Source organism: Trachurus trachurus (assembly GCF_905171665.1).
Source record: "Trachurus trachurus genome assembly, chromosome: 8".
NCBI classification, from domain to species: domain Eukaryota; kingdom Metazoa; phylum Chordata; class Actinopteri; order Carangiformes; family Carangidae; genus Trachurus; species Trachurus trachurus.
The window spans coordinates 8,032,363-8,053,130 of NC_139905.1; the positions used below are offsets into that span (position 1 = coordinate 8,032,363).

Genomic DNA, 20,768 nt, shown 5'->3' on the forward strand with positions numbered 1-20,768 from the left:
GAGCGAGGCAGCAGGAGAAGGAGAAGGAGAAGGGGAGCTCTGTAATGCAGCAGGTTGTAAATACCAGCAGTGTTTAAAGGCCTCGGGGGGGAGACGAGTCACAGAGCCGAGACGACAGGTGGGACGTGTGCTAGCATACGCCTGCTGTCTGTCGGCACTTATGGATTATTTGGCTATAAAAGCGGAGGGTGAACTGTACTAACAGGATGTTTTATTGTCAGCTTTCCTCAGGAAGCTGGATTCAGCCTACTCCGTGGACAAGGGCAAGAGGATCCAGGTCTCCGTGGAGGTGGCCGACCCCAACGCCCAAGTCAAGTGGCTCAAAAACGGACAGGAAATCAAACCGTCAGCCAAGTGAGCCAATTACGACTATTGTGGAAATGCACTCTTCTCTCTCTCTCTGTGTGTGTGTGTGTGTGTGTTGAAACATGTGGTAGCATAAACCAGTCCCATTCCCAAACGTAGCTGCCTGTGAGCCTCAATGTGAAATTAAAAACCTCCATTAATTAACTTTTTGGCCACTTGGCAATTTTAGTCTGTAAATACAACATTTACATAATACCACATTATAAAGCCATTAACCCAAATGTGTCAGCAAAAAATGCAAATTTATGAAAAGAAAAAGTTGTATTTTTAAATAAATTCAAATAGACTGCAAAAGTCAAGGACTTATGGGAAATGGTGTTCATTATAACTCACTGAAACGCAACAAAATACTGAATACTGACACTCACACATTAGCTTAGCTACAAATATTAGTAGGACTTTAAATCAAAATTTTACATCTGAAACAAAACCTAGTATCAGTTCTCAGTTGCTAATGGCTGCTAAAAAAAAAGTGCCTTACTGACCTGATGCTTTGATTACATTGCTAACTTTCCGGTAAGCACAACTTGAATGTTTCATTTTAAAGGGGTAACTGTAGTTCAACATTTTGGCAAATTGGCCCATTACCATAACCCCTTTAGTTTTAGCAGTAGGTTCGTTACCTTTAATTGTTGGTGCAAGCTATTTTTAGATCTTTTTTTATCCCATTAGCCTCCGTAGCGTAGCTCTGCTCCGCCGTTCTAAAAATAGCTTGCACTGACAATTAAAGGTTGAGCGAGCTAATCTTACCGGATCACCAGACCCTGGACTCCACCATCGTCCATATTGAATAGCTCTATGCTGTTCATTGAGAGGCAGGCGGTTTTCTTCCTGTGCAGATTGAGACAGTTACAGTGGGACGGGGACTCGTTGCCCTGAACAGAGTCTCTCTGGAGCTTCTCCCAGGCTGCGAATCATCAAACTCCAACAAATCAAATGTTTGAGGATTCAGACTTAGAGCCGGTCGTATTAGGATTTCCTCTCCTAAAGGGACGTCCTCATGCAGTCCTGGTCTGCTTTGTTTCATTTCAACAAACCACCGCTGGCTGTGTGTACATTTAGGATGATAAACTACACATAGGGTCCTGAAAATTATGATTAAATTAGAAGCAAATATTTTTACTACAGCCACTTAAGCTCTAGTATTTCACCACTTAGTGTTGAACTATCCATCGTATAGCAGACTGAGAGAATCAAAGTGGATTTGTGTCCTGTGTACATAGTAAATGAGTTTCATTCTGTTTTCTATTGTCATCTTTTAGTGGGAACCAGGTCGTACTTAGTAGGATAAAAACAAAAATTGATTTCTTAAGACTGAGTTGTCTGTTCTCGTACAGATCATTTAAGTTTGCTTGTTCCTGAGAGAAAAACCTGGAAGAGAGTAAAAACCTTCATCAGGACAACTCCAGACTCGTAGTGTTTCATCGTCTACTCGGCTGTAGAGTTTAAATGAAAAGTTATTTTAACACAAATTGAGGTAAATTAAAAGCAAACACAGTCTAATGGATATTTTTTTCTTTTGATTGTGCCATCTTATATTTTGATGTTCACAGTCCCAGGTGATGTTTACCAAGATGTTCAGTGTGACAAAGAAATAATGAGCTAATTAAACAGCACAACTGACTGGGGACTGGTTTGATACCTATACAAACTATGTAAATATTGTGGATTATTACTTTCAAGGGACTCTACTCATTCTACACATCAAGTCTGTTGACAGCTACAGCTCTCGGAGAGCTCGACTGCACAAACATAAACTACAAGTTTGAAAATGAAACAAATCTGTCCCATTTCTACTAGAAATCAGTGGGTCGCCATTAAAATTACGTTATTTTGATAAAATCAGCAAAAGAAAATGTGAATTAACGCAGGTTTTCATCTACTACTGTTACACAAATATGATGAGGTCAAAATTGATCAGGATTAACAGTGGCAGTCCGATTCAAAAAGGTGCAAAGATGTATTGAAAATTGATGGAAAAATTGAAGTTCTGTTTGTTTCATGTGTGAATTTAGTAACTATTTTTTATCTGCCTCCACTTTTTGTCTCTTAATGGGACATTTACGTCACATGCTCTACTGTACGTCCAACACTGTTAATTCATTATAAGTCATATTAAGCAGGTATTTCGGTTTCAATAATTCGCCAACTTTTTACACTTGAGACAATATTTTTCTGGGATGAATCTACTACTATTTTAGGCGGAAATTAACAACGTGCATTACAGTAAACAGTTTGATGGAAACTCACCTAGTTAAATAGCTTATTAGACATCTCTGTTAGCAGCACAAGGTTTCCTACTGTATAAGCTTCTACGAATACCTGAAGTAAGTAACTTTATACATAGGCTTTAGCACTTTCCGGGAGCATTGAAGTCACAAAATGCTTAACAAAGGAAATATAAGAAAGAAAACATAAAATAAAGCCATAAAACACCCAAAAAAACACACAAAAGAAGCATCCTACAAAGGCTAAAGTCTAAACCGTTGGGTCTTTTATATAAAACATAAAACATGGCCGCCCCCCAGCAGCTGACATCATTCATTAACAGTAACTAAATGCTAATCTCTGAAGCTATTGTCATCGTGAACAACTGCGATGCCTCAGCAGCCGCAGCAGCTCAGACAGTCGGTAACTACTCATCCCGTCTATTGTCACCTTGAGTCGTCTGATGATGTAAACGCTTGCAGCTCGTAACCATGGGAATCTTTCCCATGACTACCTCCTATTACGTGCGATGAGACTGAGGCTGAGGCATCGCTGTATGTAGCCCCTTTGATGTTTGTCACCGTGTTTGCACAACAGCCCAAATGTATGTTAGTGGGAGCACTGAGTGTGTGTGTGTGTGTGTGTGTGTGTGTGTGTGTGTGTGTGTGTGTGTGTGTGTGTGTGTGTGTGTGTGTGTGTGAGTGTGTGTGTGTGTGTAGTTTTGAAGGTCTCTACATGAATGCGTGGATTCTTTGTCTTGTAATTGTGACTCACTCTCACTGTCTGAGTCTGATTGTGTCTCGGATTTGCTGAAAGCAGTTTTTCATTCTCTCTTCCTTTTGTCTCTCCCTCTCTCTCCTCGTTGTGGTCTTCTCCTTCTTCGTCTTCGTCTTCTTCCTTCTCGTATAATCTTCCCCCGTCATCCCTTGTGTGTGTGTGTGTGTGTCTGTGTGTGTTTGCGTCTAGGTATGTGTTTGAGAGCGTGGGCAACAAGCGGACACTCACTATCAACAAGTGCAACCTTTCGGATGACGCAGCGTACGAGTGCGTGGTTGGGGAGGAGAAAAGCTTCACGGAGGTTTTTGTCAAAGGTATATGAGTCATTGTCTTTCAGGAGGGAGCGGGGAGGCTTCTCCTTCTTCTCTTCCTTCTCCTTCTCCTTCTCCTTCTTCTCTTTCTCTGCTCGCTTTTAGAAAACATTGTTGTCATTTGAGCGTTGAGAGGTTTGACAGCTCTGCTCCTCTCTTGTGCCTGTGTGTTTGTCATCTCTGTTTATTCCAGTGCTTTTGTGCCACACGGTCGCACGCTGCGCTCTGTTGTCTGCTCACTCATTTTTAATGGCCGCGTGGCGTGTGAAATATTTGTTTTGTTTATTGTCATGTATCATTGTGCTGGCGCCGTACGTCTTAATGTGCTGTCACATTTATTTATCAGAGTCTGACTGAGATGTGTGTTCTTGAAGGACACTTGTTTTGTTTTTTTTACAAAGAAGCCTGAGTATATATCTACTGAGTGTCCACACCTGTGCAATCTAATGCAACACAATACAACAGCTATAAATTCTACTTTAATGAAGCCGATACAGTTTCAGTTTTCGCTGACATTGTCACAAAGGTGATAATTCTCCTTGATGTTTATTACTGAGGTCGTAGCAGGTGCATTATATCCACTGGTGTTGCAAATGTTTCCTCCCTACATTAACATCATTGAAGGGGGTAAAATGTTAGCAGCACTTTTCAACATAATGCAAACCAGTGCACAACCAGCAGCACCACTCACTGCAGCCTCAGTAATAAACACAGAGTAGAATTACCACCTCTCTGACAATGACAACACAACCTGAACATGTTGATGATGGAATAAAGCTGTTGCACAGGTGAACCTCAGGAAGTGACATGTTATATTATAGGTTATACTGATTTATATGACGTGTTAGACGGAGACGAGATGAGGTAATCGAACTTCTCACCACACAGGTCACGTGTCCACTGATGTGATGTATTCATCCGACTGTGGTGCTTTATATCTCGATGGTCTCTTCTGTGTCCTTTTCTCTGAGTGCGTATGAGAGGTTTTAATAGATGTAATTGGGTCTGCTGCTGCTATATTAATCCCATGCTTTACACTGTGCACGCTCGCTGCTGCCCATCCTGCTTCCACATTATCAGAGAGGCCGTGCGAGAGAGGGTAAAGCTCTTCTGCTGCAGACAACCTCAGCTAGCGTCCGTGCAGTCCGTGCAGCTGCAGTACTGTGTGCACGCTCGGACGAGTAAGTGTTTACGTCCATGGAAATATCAGTGGCGTTGCTGTTTGCAAACATCCACATCAGTACCTTTTATTGTTGATTCATGGTGACACAGCGAGGGCAGCGAGGAGTTCAGCAGAATGACAGCCAGTCACAACGAGCGGTCACACTGCTCAGGACGTAAAGTACTTAGGCGAGAGCTCGGGCTGCTGCTCTGCTCTGCTATGAAGGGATCCTCGGCCCGACCGCGGTGGAGTCAAACACTCACAAAGCTCCAAGTGCAACGAGGAGCAACTGTCACATGTAGATGCATGTACATGTTACATTCCTGCATAAAATACTTCAGGTTTCTTAAAGGAGAAGTGTTGACTAAGTTACCACATTTAGTGAGACTTAAAGGAGAATCCCGGCCATTTTTGACCCCTAAATCGTTGTCCTGATGGTCACCCAGTGTTGGGGGGAGCAGTAAACGCGACTAAAATTGATGCAGGCAAACCGGAGTTACACCATGGCTACCTGGCGCTAGGGATAGCGACAACGCTAACCCAAGGGGGCAATTCTTTCAACCGCAACAAACACTCAAAAAACAATCAAATATCTATGGTACATGACTCAAATCCTTATGACACACCACTGAACTCATATAGTGAACAGTATAAACAGTATAAACGTGTTTTTGCATGTAGCCACTCACCTCAGATAGCCGAACTCTGAAACATCCTGGAAAGACATTACTATCCGATCGCAGAGCGCCTGCTCTCCCCACCACAGAAACAAACACTTTTTCCTTGTTGTGATGATTTCTTTACAAAAATAAACGGTCAGAGATATTATGGACATTACCACTGCACTGCTTGACCGTTTATTTTTGTAAAGTAATCGTCACAACAAGGAAAAAGTGTTGGTTTCTGTGGCGGAGAGAAGGCGCTCTGTGATCGGATAGTAATGTCTTTCCAGGATGTTTCAGAGTTCGGCTGTCTGAGGTGAGTGACTATGCAAATACACAAAGTTTATACTGTTTATACCGGTTTATACTGTACACTATATGAGTTCAGTGATGTCTCTAAGGATTTGAGTCATGTACCATAGATATTTGATTGTTTTTTGAGTGTTTGTTGTGGTTGAAAGAATTGCCCCCATGGGTTAGCGTTGTCGCTATCCCTAGTGCCGTCTAGCCATGGTGCAACTCCGGTTTGCCTGCATCAATTTTAGTCGCGTTTACTGCTCCCCTCAACACTGGGTGACCATCAGGACAACGATTTTCCTGCCTATAATAATCGCTAAATCTCATTTATTAACTTGTTTCTTTAATCCCTTTAAAATGTGGGTACAAAAAAAGTAGTGTTGGTTTTTCCAGTCTGTCTGACTCTCTGGGACTTTCTGAAGTCTCCTCTGGTTATCTGCCAACCTCGCGGTGCCAGAAGGGCGACAGGAAGTCACTGCGCCCGAGAGAGGGAACGAACAGTGGCTGTATTTGTCACCTATTGGACGGGCCAGGTTGGATGTTCCCACTGTTCTCAACCTTTGTGCCGGAGCTAAACTTGATGAGCTGTAGCTCTATTTTGAATGTACAGACATGAAAGGAGGTGGTTATTGATCTTCTTAGCTGCTGCTCAGTGAGAAATCAAATAAGGAAAATTTCCCAAAAGACGCGATTACAAAGTATTATTTGTCTGACAGGCTGTTTAGGTGTGAAACGATGATGTCAGATATTCAGGTCAGATCAGGTCAAACCACTTCTCTCTCTTTTCTAGTTGCGTCTCCTCCAAAGGGAGTTTTTTCTTTCTTTTTTCTTTTTATGAATTACATCGAACACTCGGCTTATTTCATAAAACCTGTGTGAGGCCTGCAGACACAGACTGTGCAGCCTCTCCAGCTGAGGTTGGATGTGAGGAGTGAGACGTCCGGAGGGGCGTCGGATGCTGACGATGACAAATAGCCGAGGCCGGCGGAGCATCAAGCATCACGCCATGTGGTTACACAATGTGACTCCCGTCACCTCAGGAGACTTGGAAGTCCCCTCCACCTCTGTGAGACAGGTGTGTTCGGTGGCACTGATGAGGACTCAAGGAGCACATTGGGCTGTTATTGAAATTCAGTCGCACACTTTTTATGTGTTTCCTGTTCATTGTGTTGCCCACCGACGTCAACAGAGGAGGAGTTAGCACCAAAAACCAAACAACGATTGTTTGCATGGAAAAAACTATCAATTAAAGTTAAAAATATGGAAGAAATCAGTATCGTATAATTAAAACAAGTATTTTGTCCAATAAAATAGACAAATTGATGCAGTTCTGATTGATTCTGATCGATAACTTTCGACACTGTGTCTCACCTCGTGAGCTTTTGATTACAGATTTCTTCAGGTCATTAACTCCACATGAAGAAGCAGAAAAGAAAAAACCAAGAAAGCAGCGGCTGCAGTACGGAGAGATATAGAAGATCCTTCGTACCTATAGCCAATCAGGCTTTGTAATTTGTTGATGAGCTGACAGACAAATGAATTTCCCTTTGGGGATTTATAAAGTATTTCGTATTTGTATTTGTATAAACTGTGGCTGATTTGCAACCAATCCCACCAGCAAATCAGTTAATTAATCCAAATCTGCACTTAACTGTATTTGACTTAGTAAAATCTATATATTAGTGGAAATCAAGATTTTTTTGTGCCGTGTGCCAGGATTTTGCCGCGGGCCCAAACATTTACTGTACTGGTTGTTTTTGTGTTTTGTTTTTCATGCCCTGTGTAAACACATTACTCACTCTGCTTGAGTGCTGATACCTTGCAGCTCTGTTTATCCCATGTGCACCGTACTTCTTTTATCCACCACTCATGTTCCTGGTCACTACCGAGGTGATTTACATAATACCACTGAGTCAGTGCCCAGCGGGTTGTTCTTTTGTTCGGTGGGGGTTTTGACTTGAGGGGGGTTTGTGTTTTGTCCTCAGAGCCCCCGATCACCATCACCAAGCTGCTGGACGACGTCCACACGGTGGTGGGAGAGAAGGTGGAGTTCGAGGTGGAGGTGTCGGAGGAAGGAGCCAACGTCAAGTGGTAAGTTTGGTTTGTTCCGTGGTTCATTCACAGAATAACAACAAATCTGAAAATGCACATTAGTCATTTAATTATCGTGAGGTCAGACCTCGTTATTGGTTCATATCCATGGCTCAGTGAAATATCTATGTAAAGTCTGATGGGAAATGTTGGCACAGCTCATAAGTGATTACTCATCATTATCGTAAAATGTTATGTCAGCCTTGGATTATCTCCAGTTATGTTTTTTTTTTTTTTTTTTACCTGTGTCTGTTTGTTTCTCAGCAGGAAAAGTACTGAACTGATTTTCACGAAACTTGTTGAGCAAAGGATGAAACCATTAAAGGGATAGTTCACCATTTTGGCAAATTGGCCAATTGCCATAATCCCTATAGTCATAGCAGTAGGTTCGTTACCTTTAATTGTCCGTGCAAGCTATTTTTAGAACGGCAGAGCAGAGCCGCGAGCTGCTCAGAGCTATGCTACGGAGGCTCATGGGATTTCTTGGTTTCCCTCATCAAACTCATCAAATACACAATCCAACAACTCCAAAACGCTCTGGTGGACAAGTTGTGACCTGCACATTCACCACGCTATGAGATAATAACAGAACGTTACCGACAGAGTTGTTTTAGAGGTAAATTCAGAGTCTGCTTGCTGAAAAACTGCCCCTGACGGGAACCAGCGGTTTTGCATGAATTTCCCTCTAAAACAACTCTGTCTCATAACGTTCTGTTATTATCTCATAGCGTGGTGAATGTGCAGGTCACAACTTGTCAACCAGAGCGTTTTGGAGTTGTTGGATTGTGTAGTTGATGAGTTTGATGAGGGAAACCAAGAAATCCCATGAGCCTCCGTAGTGTAGCTCTGAGCAGCTCACGGCTCTGCTCCGCCGTTCTAAAAATAGCTTGCACCGACAATTAAAGGTAACAAACCTACTCCTAAAACTATAGGGATTATGGCAATGGGCCAATTTGCCAAAATGTTGAACTATCCGTTTAATATTTGCTGCTGATCTGGTTCCAGGAGTTTTATTTTACTGTGACATTTGTGTAAAATTCATTAATTTTACAGGTAATATTGTTTGATTAATGTATGACTTTGTACGGGCTAGACTAATATAGATAATAATCTGTATCTGACAGACATGTGAAGGATATTTTTGGCCTTGGTGGAGGTATGTGCTCTACTGAGTGCTAGTTTCATTAGAGAAAAGCTAATAACAGCAACATTTATAGCAAATCTGAAATATTTAACCATACCCAGTGGTTTAATTGAGCTGAAGTCGACACTCAGAAAACAGATTCAGACAGTCAGAGTTTCATACATCACAAACCTGAGTGTCAACAGTGTCAGCCACTGTCAAGATAACAAACAGCTTTTAAAAATCTAAGATGTTAACAATGCTAACCGTTTCTGGTTAGTTATGTTATGAAGTTATGAAACTCCAGCCTTATTCTTAAAATACTTAAAAACATGACTTGAGGGAATATTTAGGTTCTGAAATGCAAAACTACCACCAATGGAAAATGTCACAAAACACTAGCGTGACTGAAAAAATACTTGATTTCCCATGCAACATCCCATGCAACATAATATCTACTATGAATTCAGATGGATAGGATGGATTTTATTTTGAAAAAAAAAGAAGAAGAAGAAGCTCTGGTCTATTTTTAGCGTGACTTTGATTGTGACTCCCACATTATACTTGAAGAGCTGTTTGACTTCTGCGCCATTTTCAAAATGTGCCTAAACCTTGTGATCCCTGAAGGCTGTAGCCAAGAAGAACATTGCAGACACGTCAATCAGCTCTTCCTCTCCTCTCTGCACGCTGAAGTGTCACTTAAGCATGTGTGTCTGTGTGTGTGTGTATGTGTGTGTGTGTGTTTTCTCCTCAGGATGAAAGATGGAGTTGAGCTGAACAGAGACACGCCAGGCTCAAAGTACCGGTTTAAAAAAGATGGGAAGAGGCACATTTTGATCATAAATGAAGCTACTAAGGAGGATATTGGAATGTACCACGTCTTCACCAACGGGGGGGAGTCGAAGGCAGAACTGGAGGTTGAAGGTATAACTTCTCTTTCTGTATGAGTCACTGACATTTCCTCCAGAGAAGTGAAAACAAATCCACCTGAAATAGAAAATGGAAATCACAACAAACAGAGATTAGTCTCAAAAACAAAAAACTACATGAGAAATTAAAGGTCCCATATTATAATAAGTGACATGATGATAAAGCAGGTCAAGGCGCTACTGTATATAGTATAATAGAGTATACAAGTATAAAAGAATGTAATTTATAATTCTGTATTCAAAATCTGAGCCTGAAAACACGCTGTCAGCACTTTCTCAACTTTGTGATGTCACAACGAACCCAGGTTCCAACCTTGCAGGGGTCGATGAAATTTGTTGTTTTGTTATTTTTATAGCCAATCAGAAGAGACCTGCTGTTACTAGAGCTCCAGAGAGAAGCTAAAAGAAAGAAAGACAGTTTTTGGTTCTTGAAACCACAAATACATCTTTTTATGGATCAACAATTTTGGATAAAACATCAGAAAATGTTACATATGGCACCTTTAAAATGAATCAAAGTTGCGTTATTGTCTATAATTAAAAGTTTCAACCTGCCGGGACGTCATGCCTCGTATACAAAGTTGAATTTAATGGCGTCAGAAGCCGACTTTGCACCGGTGAATTAAGTTTACTAACACGTTTTTCATACATGGTTCTTTAATTAGGAACTTGAGGGAAAAATTTACACATCGGCGCATGTTGATGTTTTCCATTCTGACAAGCATGAAAAGCACTAAATTAGTCATTGCTCATGTCATAATTAATTTTACTTCATTAATCTCTTGTATCAGTTGTTCATCACACTATTCGTCACGCTAATTTTCTCTTACGCCTCCAAAAACCGACGCCCGGGTCCCGTGTTGCCCCTCAGATACCAGGCCTGTCTCTCCTTTTTTTTTTTTTTTTTCTTTTTTAAACACGAGCCAGACGAATCTCCTAAATTGATCCGAATGTGAGAGGACGTCTTGGCCTTCGTCCAGACTGGGCACTGCAGTCACGGTTAGAGTGCACCAGGTGGCCAATATGGACACAGTGCTGCAACCTAAATGGCTAAATAGACTGTGTGCATAAGGTGCAGAAGGGGAAGAGAAAGGGGGAGAGGAGGGGAGAGGGTGCGTGCTTCATTACTGTAGCGTCCCACAGTGAGTCACGTTGTGGCCGACGTCCACAGGAGTCAAGAAAACAGAGCCTGCAGGGAGATTACTGCATCGTCTTGTCACCATTTAAAATACCAAAAAACAGATGATCTAATAGCCACTGGTATGTAGGGCAATAATCTCTAATCCTTTTATAATCTGTCAAATTAAAAATAACAGTAACACTTCATAATAACTACACACACACACGCACGCACTTCATTTCACATTTATTCTAATTAATATGTATGTTTAACTCTGGATAAACTAATCAAGTACTTGTAATTTCATACTTATTGAATGATGGATTTAGCTTTTATAAATAAAGTATCATATCAATTACAAACGAGTTATTTAAAGGACATCAGTTGTTCATAAGATCATTTATAAAGTGAAAGTAAATGGTTATAAAATTATTCAGATGAACATTTATGCTGCAATAGTGCATGTATTTATGGTCAGTGATTGTGTTAATAGATGTTTCATACAGATGAGCTCATTAATCATTAAAAGAGTTAAACATTAATAACTGTATTTTTAAGTTACATCATAATAAGTATCAATGTAGGAAGGATACATATGCTTTATAAATGATGAATTAAGTGTTTTAATGCATAATAATGCGTAGTTATTATAAAGGGTTTCCAAAATATCATTATTAAGACTAAGAGCAAATGGAAAACAATGACACTACAGTATCTGGTTCCATATCGTAAAACAACATGGCATTTTTGCACTTTGATTTCTGTGCAGATTAAACACATAAACATTAAAATGCTAATTAATGAGATTTTGCTGGTGCTTATTACATAAGGACTGCGAAAAGCAGCAGTTTTCCTCTGTTTCCAGCCTTTGTGCTAAACTAATCTAAGCTAAGATGTGAAATAAAAGTGAAATATTAACCCACAGAGTCCAAATAACTCTTCTTACTCTGCGTTTACATAGAAATATTTGTAACATCTGCTGAATTTAGTCCAGTAATAACGTGTCTGCTGCTGCTGCTGCTGTGTATTTAAAACCTATAGTCACACATTTTTCTCCCATCCTACACCAGCTGCAGCCCGTCTATGTGTGAACGCTGCCTGGCTGCGCCGTGCACTGATCTATGTTGGTGTGTTTGCTGCAGATAAGGAGCTGGAGGTTCTGCAGAGCATCGCTGACCTGACGGTGAAGGCTGCTGAACAGGCTGTGTTCAAGTGCGAAGTGTCTGATGAAAAAGTGACGGGGAAATGGTTCAAGGACGGCGTGGAGGTCCAACCCAGCAATCGCATCAAGATGACGCACATTGGAAGGTATTATATCAGACTGCTGTGGTGGCTCCATGTGTGTGTGTGTGTGAGGCAGTGACACACACACACACAGACACACACAGACTGAAACACAACAGTAAATAACACGACTATCACAATGAGCAGTGTTTGCCCTGTGGCTCGGAGAATTGATACCAGAGGGTTTTCCTGGTTGTTTGACCCATATTTTGGATTCTGCAGAGCTGTAACCTGTAAACACACACACACATACACCTACACACACATGCACATGCACACACACACATGCACACACACACACACACACCCCGAGGGTCTGAAGTTTCCCTCAGTAATCCCTCCATCACCGACGCCGATGGCAGCAGATACGCCGAGGCGACAGCGGTCACACAAGGTGAAAGCCGTTCAGCGTGTTTCTCGCTCTTCTGCGATATTGCTTTTGTGGAGCGAGTGTGTTGCCAGGGTAACTGTTTTTGTGCATAGTAACAGGTCACAACGACGACAACGAGAACTGTTGTCGCCCTGGTAACACATCCCTTTACTTTCAACGTGGTGTCGTGTCATCCATCCCCGTGCAGGACCCACAAGCTGACGGTCGATGACGTGAAGCCGTCGGACGCCGGAGACTACACGTTCGTCCCCGACGGCTACGCGCTCTCTCTGTCCGCTAAACTCAACTTCCTGGGTGAGAGCGGCGCACAAACCAAACAACTCTGAAACATCTGAGGAGGAGGAGGAGGAGGAGGAGGAGGAGGAGTTTTTTTCTGCATGTGAACTGACCGTTGTTGATGTTTTTCCTCCTCAGAGATCAAGATTGACTACGTTCCCCGACAAGGTGAGTGTTGTTTAGCTTTATTCATTGTCCTGCCTGGACTTATAAAACACTATTCAACAATAACAACAACAGTCAGGACGGTCACAGAATAACTCATAGTTCAACAATTGAGCACAATTCATCATTTAAACACATTAAATTCCCATTATTAATTGTATATTGTGTCTTAATTGTCATGTATTTTCTAGAAATCGTATAAAAACTCAACATGTCACTATCAGACTACCAGAACAAATCTGTTCTTAAACTGGGTTTTCTCAAACTGATAGATAATATAATTTATATTATATACTGCATGTTGAGAGTCCTTGAAGTTGTATATTACTGTAACACAAAGCTGACAAAAATGTCATATTTCTACAGCTAAACTACATTATCAGGTAGCCTATATTTTCTATTTAGATGTGACTGAACTATGTTGTTAATTTGCATATTTGACAAGTCACCACTGTTTATGTTGTGTTTATGTCAAATATTTATAGTTTATGGTTATATTAACGATCTGGCTGTACTTAATTAAGGTTATGGAAAAAATGTGGTTTCATTTCATACTGAAAAATGTCAGTGTCTTTAATTACGACTGTTGAAAACCACAATTTTTAGTCAGTAGTTATGTGAAAATGAGCCTCCCACTGTCTCATACATCCACCAACCTACAGCTGTTAATGAAGTTGGCTTTATTAATTAAAAAATCAGCTAGAATACAAACTTAATGGTTTCAGCGATTATGTTTCCTATGCATCAGCTGTTTGAGGTTTCACCACCAGGACACCGTTCACACTGTAAATCTATGACACCTGAGTAAAGTTTTAAAGTTTTTAAAGTAAAAGGCTCGTTTTACATGAGGTGTCTTGTGCGCGAAACAAACGCCCTGAGAAAAAAAGTGTTAATTTCTAATTAATCGCAACACCAGGTGGAAAAAGTGGAGCTTTTAAAGCCAGTTTTACCTTTTTTCATCCCACACCCACCCAGCGTAAATACAGATTTCAGAGGTGTGACCCGTTCTTCTGTAAATCACACCGTCGTCAGTGATGTCAGATTTTCTGCTCATGAAAAGCAAATCTGATTCTCATCATCAACATCGTTCCTGCTGTCACACACAAATAAACAGCGAAGGAACTTTAACTACTTAGTGTCAAGTGTAAATATGAGAATTGATCCCAAAACAGACATGTTTGATATCAGAAGTATTGATAAGTATAAAAGTATTGAAAAAGCCTTAAAAAGGGGATTTTTTGATAGAGATCTAAAATTTGAAAGGTTGCGTGTAATTCAGAAAGATGCTGAGTGGGCACAAAATGTAAACACCCAGAAACCATGCTAGAGCCTCATTAAAGGAGCAATATGCAAGACCAATTTGCATAGGAAACACCAATTTTCTACTCACCGTCATGCCAAGGAAGGGTTCGGAGAATTTAGGAGTCATCAAAACGCTTTAGGAGTTCCAGGGGGGGTCCGGCTGGCAACGGATTTTCATATAATGGCGGTGGATAGAGTTCACTTTTGAATTGTCCAAAACACACACTATGAAACATCCAGATACCTCCATACTGCTCGTCTGTACTGACCCAAGTGTCCTGAAGCCGCCACATGAAAAAGTTGTTTGGAAAAATTTATGTGATCTCTGTTTTTATCCTTGTTGTAGCAGTAGCTCCCAGTGGCTGTGTTGATGTTTGTGCGCATGCGCGAGATTTGCTGCAAGATGTTTGTTCGCTGTTGTAAACCATTGGATGTTTGATGTAAACACGGAAGAACATCTCGCAGCAAATCTCACACAGCCACTGGGAGCTACTGCATGTGGCGGCTTCAGGACACTTGGGTCAGTACAGACGAGCAGTATGGAGGTATCTGGATGTTTCATAGTGTGTGTTTTGGACGATTCAAAAGTGAACTCTATCCGCCGCCATTATATGAAAACCCATTGCCAGCCGGACCCCCCCTGGAACTCCTAAAGCGTTTTGATGACTCTGAAAGTTCTCCAAACCCTTCTTTGGCATGACGGTGAGTAGATGATTGGTGAATTATTGATTTTGGGTGAAGTATCCCTTTAAATGTGAATATTCTAGCTGTATTATTATTATTATCATTTATCTGTGCTTCAAATTAACACGATTCCTTAGTCTCTGTTGACATATACTACTGGCATTTACATACATTTCTTACATAAAGCTCCTTTAACTTGTTCTCTGACCTCACTCCTCCTCCTTCTCCTCCCAAAGATCCTCCCAAGATCCACCTGGACACCAGCGGCTCCGGCAGCAAGAACACCATCACCGTGGTGGCCGGGAACAAACTCCGCCTCGACGTTGAGATCACAGGAGAGCCGGCGCCGACTGTGTGCTGGATGAAAGGAGACCAAGTGAGGACTGTCTCCTCACACACACACACACACACACACACACACACACACTCACACACACTCACGTCAGATACATTTACCTGTGTGCGTCAGTCAGAGCATCCAGCCGTTAGTCACCGAGCAGAAGGAAGAATGAGACATGAACTGGAGTGTGGAGGTTGAATCACCAGCAGCTGTGTGTGTGTGTGTCCTTTGTTCTGTCCCGTCTCCGTCTCCGTGGTGGTACTGTAGGTGGTGTCTGAGGCCGAGGGACGGGTGCGCGTGGAGACCAGGAAGACCCTGAGCAGCTTCGTGATAGAGGGGGCGGAGAAGGAGGACGAGGGCCACTACTCCATCACCGTGAACAACCCGGCCGGAGAGGACAAGGCCGAGCTCTTCGTCAAGATCGTGGGTCAGTGGCTTCCTCTCATTTTCACTTCCTGTCTCTGGAAGTTTCAGGGAAATACTATCACTGTTGGTTTCGTCTTTGGAAACCCTGCATCATCTGAATTTTGCATGTTGAAGGCAGTGGAGTGGTGCTTTCAGATATTTTGTACGTCGTGCACCGAATATTTAAATGTGTACTTTATTTATTTTTCACATGATTCAAAAACCACTTATTCAGAGCAAAACTTAAAACATGAGCTAGATAATCATCATTGGTTTGTTTATTTTTGTGCATTTGTGCAGTTAAATGTGAGAATTACCCCGTAATCAGAAGGACAGATTAATTTTGATATCAGTCGGTTCAGGCAGGATGTTCGATATGAGCTTGTTTCAAATCTCTTCTCCTCGTTTAAAAAGTCCAAACAAACAGGAAAAAATTTTATAATTTAAAATGTAATAATTATATACTAATTTTAGCTCTGCTTAAGCTCATTCAAGAATAAAATAACATGAATAATAACCAGTGACTGTTAATGCTGTAAAAAATAATTCAAAATATATAAAATTGATTTGATAAAACACTTAAAGGTCCCATATTATATGTAGGTAGATGTCCGTGTCTTTTGTGATTATAGAGCGGATTTAGGTTGCATATTAATAATGCTAAAGTATCAAAGCATTAAGTAACAGAGTAAGGCACACAGCCTAAATTCAGAAACATGAGCCTTAAAACCAGCTGTCAGTACTTCCCGTAACTTTGTGATGTCACAACAAAGCAGCCAACAAGCCCCGCCCACCTGGACCCACCAACCAACACATGCAGGATTTGGTTTCTCTGAACGTTTTATACCACACGGGGATGTTTTAAGGTCCTAAATCCATAAATATGTATTCTTATGGATCGAAACCTCAAATTAAACATGGAAGAAGAGTAAAATCTGGGAACTTAATGGTTCTTAATGGAGGAAGATCAACTCCTCCACTAATCATAGGGTGAGCGGTTTGATCCCCATCTGCTCCAGTTTGTTATTCAAGTTGTCTTTCAGGAGGATACTGAACTCCCCAATTATGTACTATGCAAGTTAAAGCCTCTATATGAAACCATTTACCCCTTTAATGACCAGATAGGACAGGAAAGAAGAAATGTTTTGATTTGCTTATAAAAAAAAGAGGTTTAACTTCAACATCTGCCTGATAATCCCACTTCCTCTCACTCCCTCATTTCTCTCTCTGTTTCATCTCCCCTCTCTTCTCCATCTCCGACTGTAACCTGCCTCTCCAGATGTGCCCAACCCTCCTGAGAACGTCAAATGCGCGTCAGTTGGCGAGGACTCTGCCATGATCACATGGGACGCTCCCTCGTTTGACGGCGGAGTTCCCGTTAAAGGTAAAACCATGAAACACACACACACACACACATACGGCATCTAACGCTCACATCTGATGTCTCTTCCTCCCCCGGGGGAGACGAGGAGAGAAGGGGGGCGGGGGGAAAACAGCAGTTTAGACGCCTCTGTGTTTATTTATTATAGCAGAATGTTTTTGAACTCCTTTCCAAGAGACAACGACGCTGCCGAGCTGCTTTTTTTTTAAATTAATGAACTCCAACGTAAAGTTATCGTCTGCTTTCAGGGTATCTGATGGAGAGGAAGAAGATCGGCTCGTCCAGATGGACCAGGCTCAACTTTGATGTTTACGAGTCGACCACGTACGAGGCGAAGAAGATGATTGAGGGCGTTCTTTATGAGATGAGAGTGTTTGCAGTCAACGGCATCGGCATCTCTCAGCCCAGTGCAAGCTCTAAGCCCTTCATGCCCATTGGTGCGTTGCCATTTGTCATTAGCAGAATGGTTAATTAACAGAGGTTGCGCACACAATGCTCATCGAGGCAGCTTAACCTGCCTCCCATCCCATTTACACTGGGTATTAACGTATTAATTAGCTCCTGTCTCTCTCAGCCCCCACCGGCGAGCCCACTCGTCTCATGGTGGAAGATGTGACAGACACTACCTGCGCACTCAAGTGGCGTCCTCCGGAGAAAATCGGAGCGGGCGGCATCGACGGATACATCATCGAGTACTGCAAGGAAGGAAGTAAATATACAGTACTGCGAGAAATAGAAAAACCACTTCACACTGATGGCGGTGGGATCGAGGGTTTATCGTTTGTAACTAACGGCGGCATTAAATCTGCAAAGCATTAAATTGATTATTAATGCATCATAGATCTGTATTACTTTAGGGTGATTAGTTAATTAAGGTGGTGAGAAAGAAAAACCCTTTTTGGTTCATGTTTATTCTTCTCCAGCACAGTTTTCTTTGTCACCTTATTTTTCTTTTTTTTTAGATGTTTTAGTTTTGGACCTAGGTAGGACTGGGATTTTTTTTTTTAAAACAATGGCCCCAAAGTTGCTAAACCACTTTCTGAAACACTGATCGTCCAGTTATACAGTAGCTCAACAAACATAACTTTAGCAGTACATTTCCAATCACATAACGAATGCACAGGCAACCAATAGATTAAATATTTGGGAGTTTGAAGAGTTTTCCATCATGGTCTTTTCTTGACCAAAAATAGTGGTAAAGAATAAAAACAAAAATTGATTAAACAGTGTGTTAATCTGTGCTAATATCAGCTGCAGCCATTAGCATAACAAGCTGTGGATAACGCGTAACTTTTAAAACCAAAACAGAGAATATCACTGCATTTATATAATACTGTAATACGTTAGTTTGTGTGAGCATTGGTAGGATATGTTATATAAAATCACCTGTACAAATTTTAGCTTTAGCCCCTTAAGCCCCAGTGTTTGAGCATAATTTCATGATATAGACATGTTTTAGTTTAGCCTAATGTCAGTGAAAGCAACAAATGATTAAATGATCATGTCATTTGGCAAAACTAACAGAAAGCCTACCAGGTAGAAACGAGAACCCCATTGTTTCATAAAGTACCAAGAAGTTCAAGTGGTAAATTTGGCCTTGTTATCACTGTAATATACAGTACTGATATTATGCTAAGAGAGACTGTAAATTTTGGTATTCAGTATAGAAACAGTAACTTTAGGGAGTAGGATTTAGAAAAGTGAACAGAATTCACACCTTTCTAACAAACTTCTTAAAATAATCCCAAAACCAGAAAACCAGAGCTTCTCTGGTTCTGTTTGTCTCTGATCTGTCTCCCCAACCTTCTCCTCTTCTGATCCGACTCTTTCCCCTCAGGCGACCAGTGGGTGCAGGCTAACGAGGAGCCGGTGTCCAAGACCATATACAGGGTGAAGGGTCTCCCAGTGGGGGAGAAGATGCTGTTCAGAGTGGTGGCGGTCAACATCGCCGGCCGCAGCCCCCCCGCCACGCTGGGCCAGGCCGTCACTATCAGAGAGATCATGGGTCAGATACATGTTTGAGGTCCCCTGTCTGTCTGTCTTTTAACAGAATATGTATTTCATATGCAAAATATCTAATATCCACATCCGTTAAATGCCCATTATAATATTATACAAATGTAGATGTTTGTGTTAAAGCTCCATACAGTATAAAGGTAGATGTTTGTGTTAAAGCTCCATACAGTATAAAGGTAGATGTTCATGTGTAGTGTGATTATAAAGCAGCTCTAGGTTCTATATTAATACTGTGAAAGTATCAAAGCCTCAGTCCACAGAGAAATGCACACAGCCTGTATTCAGAAACTGAGCCTTAAAACCAGCCGTCAGGACTTCCTGTGACGTTGTGATGTCACAACACAAGGCTCAGAGCTTCTTCCTCTTATCTGATTGGCTCACTGACCTGAGGCTAAAGATCCAAAATGAAGCCTGATAGAGACGTAAAAAGGGGCGCATGGTGTCCGTCCGACTTCCTATTTCTCCGACTTTCCATTTGTCTGACTATACATTTCTATATTTTTGCGGTCATTTGTCCGACCTCCCATTTCTCCGATTTAAGTAACCCTAACCCTCTAGAATAAATCGGAGAAATGCATGGGCAGTCGGACTGACGTATTCTCCTCCGTAAAAAGACACTGAGATACTGTACCTCTCGTGCTTTTATTTTGAAAACCAAAGGTTTACATTATGGACCTTTTTGGCTCTGACAGGAAACCAGTTTGGTACAACCATTAAAGGGACAACAAGGAGTTTTGGAAAGCGAAGTGTTTTCATACTACATTTACCATGAGCCTCCGCGCGCACGGTGAAATTCTTGGACCGGCGCCAAGACGGACGTCTTGCCAAGAATGTTTTCATTCATCAAGAATGAAAGTCAGAGGTTCGAAGACGATCAGATACCATTTTAGTTCCGACCATAAACGGCGATTTGGCGGCGTTATATATATATATATATATATATATATATATATATATATATATATATATATTTTTATAACCAAATAGAAACTCCTCGTTGTCCCTTTAAGTATCAAATTCACTACTGGGTCTTTGCAGCAGTGAAATCCCTGTACTGTATGCATTGAAATATTTTCTCATCTCAGTAACTTTAACACACTGTACATTTCATACCCCCCCTTCCTCACCAACCCACTTCACCCACTTCACCCACAGCCTCCACTTATCTCCTCCTCTGCTCTCTGTCCCCTCCACCACCCAGAGTCCCCAAAGATCCGCGTGCCTCGACATCTGAGAACCAAACTCATCACGCGTGTAGGCGAGAAGGTGAACATAGTCATCCCCTTCCAGGTTAGTGAGTCCGAGTCCGGCCAAGCTCCTGCTTTTTATTTATTTATCTATTTATTTTTCTCCTCCTCCTCCTCCTCCTCGGGCCGATTTTTGATTATTCAGAGCAGATTTGCAACAAGCAGAGTGAAAAATCGAGCCCTGCCGAGCCGCTGCCGTACAAGGTGCTTAAAGATTACAAGGTTGTTCTT

General features: G+C 41.5%; 1 protein-coding gene across 1 annotated transcript in view; it reads left to right on the forward strand.

Moving 5' to 3' along the window:
* The window catches only part of mybpc2a (myosin binding protein Ca), a 50,720-nt gene that overhangs the window by 18,910 nt on the left and 11,042 nt on the right, over positions 1-20,768 (forward strand). The window contains exons 8-21 of the mRNA XM_083977754.1: positions 222-354; positions 3,541-3,665; positions 7,769-7,874; positions 9,752-9,921; positions 12,189-12,354; positions 12,909-13,015; positions 13,136-13,165; positions 15,385-15,524; positions 15,756-15,915; positions 17,173-17,277; positions 17,523-17,711; positions 17,849-17,983; positions 19,112-19,279; positions 20,492-20,580. Of these exons, the coding sequence (XP_083833880.1) occupies positions 222-354; positions 3,541-3,665; positions 7,769-7,874; positions 9,752-9,921; positions 12,189-12,354; positions 12,909-13,015; positions 13,136-13,165; positions 15,385-15,524; positions 15,756-15,915; positions 17,173-17,277; positions 17,523-17,711; positions 17,849-17,983; positions 19,112-19,279; positions 20,492-20,580 (1,823 nt within the window). The remainder of the gene's footprint in view (positions 1-221; positions 355-3,540; positions 3,666-7,768; positions 7,875-9,751; positions 9,922-12,188; positions 12,355-12,908; positions 13,016-13,135; positions 13,166-15,384; positions 15,525-15,755; positions 15,916-17,172; positions 17,278-17,522; positions 17,712-17,848; positions 17,984-19,111; positions 19,280-20,491; positions 20,581-20,768) is intronic.